At 43.4% G+C, this 11188-nt stretch overlaps 1 protein-coding gene across 4 annotated transcripts in view; it reads left to right on the top strand.

Moving 5' to 3' along the window:
• The window catches only part of diaph1 (diaphanous related formin 1), a 79936-nt gene extending 69308 nt beyond the window's left edge, over positions 1–10628 (top strand). For 2 of the 4 annotated variants that reach the window (XM_031862905.1, XM_031862906.1), the window contains one exon: positions 1778–8605. In XM_031862905.1, coding sequence (XP_031718765.1) covers positions 1778–2118 — 341 coding nt within the window. In that variant the 3' untranslated portion in view covers positions 2119–8605. Of the gene's footprint in view, positions 1–1777 lie in introns of all 4 variants that reach the window. The other 2 variants (XR_004213298.1, XM_031862907.1) reach the window with 2 other exon arrangements.
• The last annotated feature ends 560 nt before the right edge of the window (positions 10629–11188 follow it).

Below are 11188 nucleotides of genomic sequence, written 5' to 3' on the forward strand. Positions count from 1 at the left end.
GTGTGTGTGTGTGTGTGTGTGTGTGTGTGTGTGTGTGTGTGTGTGTGCGCGCGCATTCATTCAATGTAGACCAGGTCCAAAGAGACATATTTAAGAGCTCACGATGTAATGCTATTACACTAATTAATCCGTCTTATGTTCTTACTTGGGTCAGGCAATACTTTTGTTTGTATCATGCACTATAGGTGTGTGTGGAATGTCTGTGCGTGCTTGTGCTGCTCATAATCCATGGCATTGTTGTGCTGACTCTGACTTTGCCACCACAGTGTTTGATGCCATTTCAATATTGATTCTGTATTGATAACTCAATAATAGCACCATTAGCCTGGTACCTGTTCCACAGAAGAATCATGTGAATGCAAGAGCACGTGATTATCAACAAGTGATTGAACCCAACAAGTGTGTCCCCCCCCATTGTTAGCCCTATTTATAATCGCTAACAAACCAAACATTGTAAAGCTTCCCTGTGAAATGAAGACTTGTATATGGCTTTATGAAAAAGTGTTGCCCAAGGCCACGCTCAAACAAAAGCTCTAAAGAGCTTGTGTCTAATGCTGTACAGTGCACCGTCCCTTGGGCATTCTACCTTTAGTCGGGAGTTCACTCAGCCAGTTTTAAACACAACAAGGTCATTATGTGGTCCCTCTATCGCCTCCAGTACAGTCACAAATAGGTTTGTATGTCTGTGTGCTTCCACTCGTTTAAGCCAACCCTGTGATTAGAGTGAGTGGAAACGGGCCAGATGTGTTTCCCCGGAAGGAGAAAAACATCATTCTGAACTGTGTGTAGTTCCAGGACGCGGACATTGAGGGGTGTATGTGAGCTGTGGAAGTCCTGTGGAGTGTGTGAGGGAGACTTTCTCTGACGTGACAGGCGAGACCACAGGCCATCTGCTCCATGGCTTACTGCAGGATTAGATATAGTGTGTATGTGTGTGTGTGAGCAGAAGAGATGTGTATGTGTGTTTGTGTGTGTGTTTGGGGGTTGGGGAGGTGACGACATAAACCTTTAACCCCACCTCGCTGGCCCCTTTTTTTGACCCCTCTGGCTCTACTTAGGTTCCGATTGGAAATAATTAAAACCATCTGCCTGAGCGCTGTGATGAGCCACTGAATCCTGCCCACAAAACACTTTTACACACAGCAACCTGGCCATGGAGTCTTCCCCCCTCTGATCTCTGATTTAAGACCACCAGATAAACAATGTGCATGTAAACAAACAACAAAACCACCCGTACAAACTACCTGTACACATACAGAGATACAAGGTTAATTTCCAGTCAGCACCCTTTTAACCGTCAGCCACAGTTTATGTAGTATTTTAATGTCCATGAGCAAGTTTGGTCTCAGTGGGTGTGTCCTTCCAATAAGAAGGTGTGTTTGTGTGTTTTTAGAGGTTACCTCCCAGAAAGTGCAGCATGTAGCTCCTAGCAGAGACAGTAGCTGAACTGGGTCACTGCCTATCTGGGTTAATGTAGCTAATTTGCCATCGTGGCCACGTGGCAGGTAAATAACATTGCTGCCCACGTGTGTGTTGGCGTGTCTGAGAAACAGCGATGGGTAGAGGGTTTAGAAAAACCACCAAAAGAAGATTAGCGTAAGATGTCAGGGTTGTATTGATTTTAAATAACATGGTTGTAATAGTAGAGGTGTGTGTGTGTGTGTGTGTGTGTGTGTGTGTGTGTGTGTGTGTGTGTCATGAATACAAGTTCTAATGTGTCTCCACATATTGGTTTGTTCCAGGGTTTGTTGATGTGTTGTTGATGCTGTGTTTACAGAGGGGGATGAAACTGGTATCATGGATGGCCTGCTGGAGGCGCTGCAGTCCGGCGCTGCTTTCAAGAGAAAGAGAGGACCACGGCAAGCAGGTACTCGTCCACAAGCAGAGCAGTTAATCTTCACAAAACGTCATGTCCTGCCTGATTTACAGATTTCTGTTTCCTTTCACACACACTTATGCATTACTACAGTGAAACACGTGGAGCATATGAGACTCATTTGTTCCATCTCCCTCTTCCTCTCTGTTTCTCTGTTTTTGTCAACACACAACAACACAGTTGTTTGTGTTGCCCATGTCTCTGCTCCATCTGTTGCACGGTTCAAAGACTTTGGGTTGTGATAGTATTCTGTGGCCATGGTTACAAATGCAATTCCACCAATGGCTGGCACGACATCAGAAGAGGGAGGCGGCCAAGGCGTGGGTGTGGGCAGGAAGAGACTTAAGAGAGGAACAACTGGCGAGGGTGTGGCTGTGCAATAGGAAATTCTAAGAGGAATATGAATGTAGCGCAAAGGAGGATGAACCAGAGTGTGGGTACACAGTCTAAGGAAGTGGAATCAGTGCTTGGGCAATCGGAAAAATGTATAAAAGGCTTAAAATGTAAAGAAAATAGAAATTGTTAATTCCCCTCTTTATTCAAAATAGGTTTTGCCCATTTTTACTTAGAGTTGGACTCTAGAAATGAATCTGCTGAAGAGTGAAAATGTCTGTGCTTAACATGAATCTGAGTTAAAGACATGTATGAGAACTAGTGGGGTAGCCAATCATAGTCCAATATGCAACTTACACAAGTGTGATGTGAAAAACATTGATTTTATGTTTGGTGTGAAACCCCAGCTCATTGTTAATGTACATGAATATATATCATAGAATCTATATTATCAAAAATCATTCAACTCAAAATCTTTTTTCTGCTTTATCTTGGAACCCAAAAAATTGGATCTATGTTTTTGTCACTACTGGGCCAGCCAAAAGTCCATGTGCTGTATCCGAGGACATGTTCCTGAGCACAGTCTGGTTTGATTATCATTCTGGCCACGTGTTCAGTCTGTAAGCGACGGGACAGTAATATGGTTAGCTACTCATGCTGCCGGGTGTCCCAGTGCCCGATCCAGACTCAGTATGAACATGAGGCAGTGTGGGCTTTCAGGATAGTAACTTGTAATATGATACCTTGTGTTAGGAAACTTGTTTGTGTGTGTGTGTGTGGTGGGGGGTATTCACACATAACAGAGGCTGGGGAAGAGTGAGTGCAACCCAATACCTCCTTCAATAGAAGCCAGATGTGAAGCAGAGCTCCAGAGTGGAATAGCACAGATCCGGAGGGTAGACTGCAATCTTTCTTTCTTTCTTTCAGTCACTCAGTGCATTTATTTAGCCTGTTGGCAGTTATGTCCATAACAATTAAACAGAAGAGAAGGAAAATATAAGTGGCTGTATGTATCACATCTCAGCTCAGTGCCTCCTCCCGGTCTCCTTTTTTTTTTTTTTTTTTCCTCGGTCTTGTCATTTTAGTTTTCTTTTTCCAAAGTTCAGGGTTTTCCATGGCTGATGTGGAGGGTTTGAAGCCCTGCTGTGGTTTTTGGGCACTCTCAGCTTTGCTAGGAGTTTATATTTTCTTCACATATGTTTAAAGGCCACTCCTCTCCAGTTACCCACGTTGCTTCGTACACCCCGGAAGCCCTTCAGCCACACAATAGGAGTGTGTCTGTGACTAGTTGGTTGAGTCAGAGGTCTTAATTTAATGAAGTAGGAGGCGGCACATCCTGACTCTGGCACCACAGTTAGCCTGTTTGAGCATCTCATGTATCCAGCTCATGTGTGCATGAAAGTATGTCAGTGTTCACTCCATAATGTGTAATACATCTATACAATTTTCTGCATGCGGAGCAGAAAAGATTTGTAGATATGACAGAAAATCTGACTTATTTTTTTCTGTTCTGTCATTAAAAGACAAAACACAATATCAGAAGGAGCCACAGCTCTACGAAAACAATAATAGAGATTACAGATACATTTGAAGCTGTAAGATTTGATAAAGCTGGCATCGTTTTGGCGAGCTGCGTCCTCATCTCTCTCGTCCTCCCTCACTGATTGTGAGATAGAATACGTCACTGGCCCTGAGGCCAGTTGAACCAGTTGCTCTCCTAATCTCTCTAATTACTTTTCCATGCAGCTAAAATACAATTAATTTGTACTCTTGTGTTCATGGCATTACTGATCAGATGTCACGTACTGAGTGTGCAGACACAAAGCAAAGGTTCATCCGCTTGAATGATCTATGAATGATCAAAGCAGTGGAGGAGGGGTCATGGTTCCTCTTTGCAAGGAAGTACGTCACAATGAAGCCACACATTCAAATCAGTTTCCTGATACATACAACATAATCAATCGCCTGACGCATTAAAAACAGGTGCTGAGGCCAATTAGGTCTGTATTTAATGTAACTGTAGTATTAATAGTTTTCACAAAGACATGATAAAACATCTAAATGTATTTACTTATAACAGCCAATACACCAGTGAATTTTACTATATATCCGTATTTCCTAAGGAGTTATCTTTCACAGTCACCTGTCCAACAGGAGTGGCAACGAGCATATTCTTCTTATTTCCAGCAATGTAAAAATATGCATAAACTCATTTCCATCAGATTAAAATGCCAAGTTATCACACAGACTTTCTGCCCTTTTTTATTGGGTACAAGATGGTCTTTCCAAGGCTTTTAAACGCTTTTGAGGACTTCTTTGTAAGGTGGCCTAATGTGGCAACAATATGTATATTTTTATTTGATTGTTTTTGTGTTCTGTGTGACCACTATTGTGCACGTGAGGGTCTTCATTACACGACGTGTGTCCCTTCCTTCCCCTCCTCTTTCCTTCCTCTCCTCACAGCTGCAGTAACCGTAAATGTCACCTACTTTGTGTTAAAGGGCCCATTGAGTGTGTGGTCATGCTTATTGTGTCACAGAATTGTGACTGAATGGAAAGCCACGAGGCTGCGGAGGCTATATACCTCCTCACCTTTGACCTGTACCTCAGCTCACTGTGTGTCTTTGTGCTGGTTGTGCTGAATGAGAGGACTGCATGGGGTATCCTCAGCTGTCTACCCCCCCCCCCTTAAACACATACAGACAAAACGCACACTCCAGATGCTTGCATGCCAATACAAAGACACATGGAGGTTTGCGTACCGATACATGCACCCAAACAGACACGTTACATTCCGGAGGACAGACAGCCTTGCATAGTTTTTCAAACATCATCACGCTGTGGCTCTCTGCCTGAGATTGGAAGTTATCTGTCTGTCCTTTTGTATGAATACAGACTTGTCAGCTTGCCTACATCAGGCTAATTTGTGTGCGTGTGTGTTTAAAGCAATATAAGGGCACTCGTGTGTGGATGAATGACGTGTCTAAACACTCACTATAGACCCATCTGCTGGGTCACGACCCTCTGCCAGAACAACCAATCGCAGTAGCAACTAGTTGACAAAGCACCAATCACAACAGAGAGACGGAGATAAAGGGGAACAAAAGAGGCACACGCTGGCTCTGCAGACAGTCTGCTCCTACAAAAAAAATAAAAAAGCCCCCTATAGAGATCTGTGCTGTCCCAGATGTTCATACAAACACACACAAAGACACACACAGGAGATAATTCAGACTAATAAGAGAGCACTCATCAATCAAGTCGTTACTAAGCAGTGGTGATGCATACTAAACACCCACTGAGACAATACATGCCAGCAAGCCACACATATGCACCAGTTGAGCCCATTGGGGGACATGAAAGGCATGCCTGCACATCAATACCAACACGAGACACAGGCCAGCAGTGGTTCCAGATGACGTCACTCTTTCCCACAGTCCTCTGGTGTGGAGCGGCGGTGTGTTACGCTGCAGGGCCTGAGGAGGGCGATGTGAGCCCCTGCTTAGCCGGAGACACTGATGGAGGTCCAGCCTACATCTGCAAATACACCACCATGCTCGTCATGGTTACCATTGTGTCATGTGACCATATACTTTGCCTTCACAAGGCCTCCGAGCTAGTTCTTGTAAGCTTCTCATCTCAAGCTGACCTACACTTGATTTACTGTAAATTCTCTCCTCGCTCGTCTCCCCGGTTCTTTATTTTCCCCTCATAAGGTCGGCACACTTGCATACTGTACAACAAAGAGCTCTTTCCCTCATCAGGCAGCCATTATTTAGTTTCCCGGAGTGTAATGTGTTACAGATGATCTTTTCACTTCACTCTTTGTGCCGCTGATCGACCCCTCGATGTGCAAACACGTTCGTTCACCAGTAAACAGTCTTTGTTGTGAGTCCCGACATCTCATTTCCTACTGCTGCACGCCAAGTGCATGGATCATTTAGTCAACATCACAGCTAGTTTCTGGATACACATGCTGTGTTTCCTATGTTTGTAGTGCCACGTGTTAAAGGGGTACTCAAGCGATTTCTGTTCTGCACTTTCACAATGTTGAGAGGGCAAAACAGATGGATAAAAAACAAACAAAAAGGCTTTAGACGGCTCCTTTCAGAGCCACATGAGTCTTTCAACGACAGAGTTCAATGTGACTGGTAGTGACAATTCTGACTTGTTAGTCTCATCTGAAAGCTGCAAGATCATTCCATGTAGTTTCCACTGAATGGTAATGTGGCAGTTTTAGGCTCTGATCTACTCTGAAGCGATCTCTTAAAGGCTAACTCTGGAGATATTTCATATTTTGTTATTGGTCCACAACAAAGCACTGTTAACACCTCTTTGAGTAACATTAACTCAAATCTAAAGTCCCCAGCTCTTTATGAAAACTAGTTTGCCTTTTAAAAAAAAAAAAAAAGTATATATAGTATACATTTTTTTTTTAATGTGTTTTTTTAGGTGATGTATTTGCTTCTGAGGCTGTTTGAGTTTAAATGCAGATAAATTGTGCACATCCTCACTGCACATGTTCCTGTCTTTACTTTAATCTGCAGGTTTCTGTCTAAATTCATCGTACCGGTGCTGCACCCAATGCTACAGCCCTCTGATCCCGACTCTTATCCTGCCCTCTCCCTCCTCTCTGTCTTCTCTCGAGAGGGAGAGAGGGAGGGAGAGAGTGGAGGATGAGGGAGGAGAGGAGCTGGGTTGACAGCCTTTGAAGAGCTTTTCTCTGCGGGTTGTACACATACACATAGAATAACACCCACACTGATGCACACTCTTTCGCTCCGTTTTTGGGTCATTTGCATAATTTCTAATTAGTTAGTTTATGAGTAAGGGAGAAGAGGTTTGGGAAAGGCACAAAAATAGATATGGAGGACGTATTTGAGAGTTGACTGAGCCAGAGAGAATCTCCAAGGAAACTGTGTGTGAAATGTTAATTTGACACTCCAGCTGTCTGTGCTCATCAGTCCAGCAGAGTTTCACATCTCGAGAAGACAAGTAAATGTGAACTTGACTCTCCAAATCCTCCTTCTCTTCTTTCTTCCCAGACTCCATTGTGTCTTTGTCACAGCTCGTTCTGGAGACCTGTTCGGTAACTTTTGTGTGTGTGTGTTGTTCTTCTCCCTCCGTCAGAACCATGTGTCAACTATTGGTTTGTTGTTTGTGTTCCATGGTTCATTTGCATGTGTACTGCTATTGGTTTGCATCATGACCTTGTTGGATTGATCCTTTTTTTCCCCATCAGTAGGAACAGTAACATCATTGTGTGTATGTAACAAGTGTGACCTGTGCTGATGTCAACCCTTTGTTCACAGCCTCTGTCTGAGTTGTGATCATACACCAGACCAGGCATAACATGACAGCCAAACACCACAACACAATCTCCCACTGACCCATATAATTCAAAATGGCCGCTGCTGCACAGCGCTCCTCCCACGCAGGAAAATGAAGCGTGGTAAAGGATGGAGAGAGAATGAGAGATAAGGGCAAGGCTACTGCGTGTGTGTGTGTGTGTGTGTGTGTGTGTGTGGGAGGAGAAGGAAATAACAGAGTAAACTGGTAGAAGAATAAAAACGGCAGCATCCTCGGGGCACAATCCGTCACACTGTGTGCATCTCTTATCTTTCCTCACTGCATCCACTATTTGTCTGTGATCTATTCTACTACTTCCTTCCAGCTCATGCCTCCTTTTTCCTCAATCTCTCCATCCGTGTTCATCTCATTTTTTTTCATCCCAACCTCCGTAATCTTCCCACAGGATGAATCACTCTGCTCTTCATGGCGTCTCACCCTTCGTCCTACCGCTTCCTTCTTAGCATCTAAACATTCATTCCATCAGTCCCACTTCCTCTTCATCTAAACGTCTCCCATGCCTCGGGTGTCCTTCCTCTTTTACTCATTTTCCACACTTTAAGATCAAGTTGAGGCTAAGCTGACATTAGCAGTGAGTAGATTCCAGATGTCACATTAATCCACACACACGCACAGCCGTACCATTAAGCCGTTTCTGTGTTTGTTTGTCGCGGTAATGCATGTATCTGTATGTTGGAAAGAAATGGAGCATCTCTGTTGTTTCATCATTCACAACACAAGTCTTTGTTGCACATACTTGTGAATGTGTGTTTGCTCAGTGAAAATGTTCAGTACCTGTCTGCCGATGTGGTGTTGTTTGGCTTACTGACTTTTATTTAATTTTTTTTGAGCATCAGATGTCACGTCATGGCATGCGCTGACATATCTGTATGGACTTGCTCTAATATAAACATGACATCTTAATGTCATTACTATCTCACTGACTGTATTTCTCTTTCTCAGCCAACCACCGACGAGCTGGTCATGCAGTGACCAACATCCTGGCCAAAGAGCTGATGCAGGAAGAGACGCCCTCATCCAGCAAACAGCCCGCTAAGAAGAAGACCGAGGAGAAGGAGGAGCCTAAACCAGAAGGAGCGGAGTCATTGGAGGAGTTACTGGACGCTACTCCCTCTCGGTCCCATTAGGCAGACGGGGCAGAGAGATTTTAACTCTGATGTATTTCGTAGCCATTCCAGTGGCCAATATCAATCTGAGATTAGCTCACGGATAACATCCCCGTGTTTCCCAGAGTTCGAGCCTTAACGGGGCCATCTTTAAGGGTTGCATTGACTGCGTCTTCAGGGAGTGGCAGAGGAGGAGGGCAGGGCTCACACCTCAGCCTCTGGATCTTTGCCATTTTCAAAAAGATTTAATTGCTTTCTTCAGCATGTGCACATATCTGTTCATGTATTTTTGTCTGTTTCTTTTTCACTTTATTCACCCGTCATTCGACAAAGGCCAACTTCAGCGATTCCAAAGACTTACTCAGGAGGAATCCGCCCTTCTTTGTGCTTATATTCTAAATCCCAAATTTAGACCGGAAATGTCTGGAATTGGGCAAATCCTGCAGGTGCAAGTTTTCTCTGGCTGTACCAGGACAAGACCACAACACACTTTTTTTTTTATCGTATGAAACATATTGCATTGTATCTGTCTGATATACTGTATGTTACTGGTTTGTAAATGCTAATCACTTTTGCTGTGTTATTGAAAAAAGCGCCAACCAATCCAGTCTTGTCATTTCCCTCCCCGGCGATCACGTTCCCACTGGGCTGCTGTCAGTCATCACCTGGGTGTTTCCGTGTGTTTTGATTTATTTTTGACTGAGAAGGGATTTTGTTCACTGGTGTGCATGTGTAAAAATAGATTTCACTTAAAAATTTAGATAATTTACACAAACTTGTCTAAGCTACCACATGTGCCCACAACAGTTTTATGAAGAAAACGTGCTTACATCCATTCACATGAACATTCCTGAAGCCCCAGAGGGAAGTAGAGATAGACCGGAGAAGAAGAAAGTCGGTTAAACCATTTTTGTTGTTTCCATTTAATATGCTAGCCTTTACATGCCTGTGTGCTTTTTTGCATAAGAATGAGTGTGTGCAGTATGCCACCTATATTTAGTTTGATGTGCACACTCGACTTCCCACATGTGTTTGTGCTTTTAGGTTTGAGTGCATGCGTGTGTTGCCATCTGTAATTACTGTACGGTACCGAGCATGCTGTCATAAACCCTAGGTTTCCTAAACAGCGTTGTGGTCTTTCTGCTGAAGATAGAGCACACTGGAAAACTGCCCAAAAACTGCTGAGACAAGAATGTGTGTTTGTGTTGTTCACCCACGTTCCCTCCCACTGAACGGCAGCAGTAGTTGCTGAATGTCTGGCCTTGCTCTCATTCGTATTCAGTAGCCATCAGCATACATGTTGCCATGATGTTGTGCTGTAATATCTGACAAGAATCCGGAGAGGTGATATCAGCTGCTCCATGCAATATTTATAACTATGCAAATATAATACTATACTGCGCGCACTCCAGCCCTGATGCCCAACTGGGTTTATCAACCTGCTGGTTCAAGATCAGGGCTTCATTTGGCCCCTGATTGAGGAAAATCTTTATAAAACCATTCTCAAACAACATCAAATGAAATAAGGTTATTTAAGTACAGTGCAGATCCCTGACCTGATCAAGTGCTGGTGCTATATTTGAATCCAGTAACGCAGAATAATTAGCTCTCAAAGATATCGGGAGACTCGTCTGCTGTTCTATTATTCAACCCGTCTCTTCAGGTGGACAGTGCCAGGTGGTCGTGTGTAACGGAATACTGAAAGTTGGCTGTTTTCAATGTTAAGGAAAGAATATCACTGGAATATTTGTTTTCTAATTCGAGTCATTACTTTTGCTGATTCATTTTTTTAAGAGATGTTTTCTATGTTCATTTTTACACTTGATTATTTTATTGTATTTGAATGGAGACTTTTTTTTTTTGTTGCTCTATGTATACAGAATAATGCACATAGTCATTCTGTCTGCTACACAGAACTATTAAACAATGATTTAGTAATTTAATGATGTGACTGGCTCATTCTGAAAGTGTCTGCATCTTCTGTTGATTTGTTAATGTGATCAAGTCAGTGTGTGTGAAACTTCCAGCCCCCCCCCCCCCCCCTCTCTCATGTAAACACATTGTGCAGTAAAATACCAGATAGTTTCAGCACGTTGCAGTGAAAGTCAAATTTTATTGCCGAAAGACGGAATGAATTACGGTTTAGTTATTGTGACAGAAGCAGTTCAGGATGGCTTCATGGGTTTCCTGAGACATTTTCCAGCATTGATTGTTATACATGGTCTCTTACATAAAACTGTGAGAGAGGAGAGAAAGGAGAACAGTTGATGCCGAATGCTGTTTTCTCATCATTTGTGACCCTCTCTCTTTCTGTTCGGACCCTTCTGTCACTGACGCAAATACTGTATAACCACACCGCTCTTTGTTCCAGTGTCTCTGTCTCTAGAGATACAAAGTACTATGATAAGTCATGATTTTCACTATTCTCCTCCCTTTAGTGGTCAGCCTAGCCAATACAGGCCTGTTCTGGGAATACCCTGCTGTGTCATACCGGCTACACGGA

Source organism: Anarrhichthys ocellatus, unplaced genomic scaffold (assembly GCF_004355925.1).
Source record: "Anarrhichthys ocellatus isolate YVR2014 unplaced genomic scaffold, GSC_Weel_1.0 scaffold27, whole genome shotgun sequence".
NCBI lineage: Eukaryota > Metazoa > Chordata > Actinopteri > Perciformes > Anarhichadidae > Anarrhichthys > Anarrhichthys ocellatus.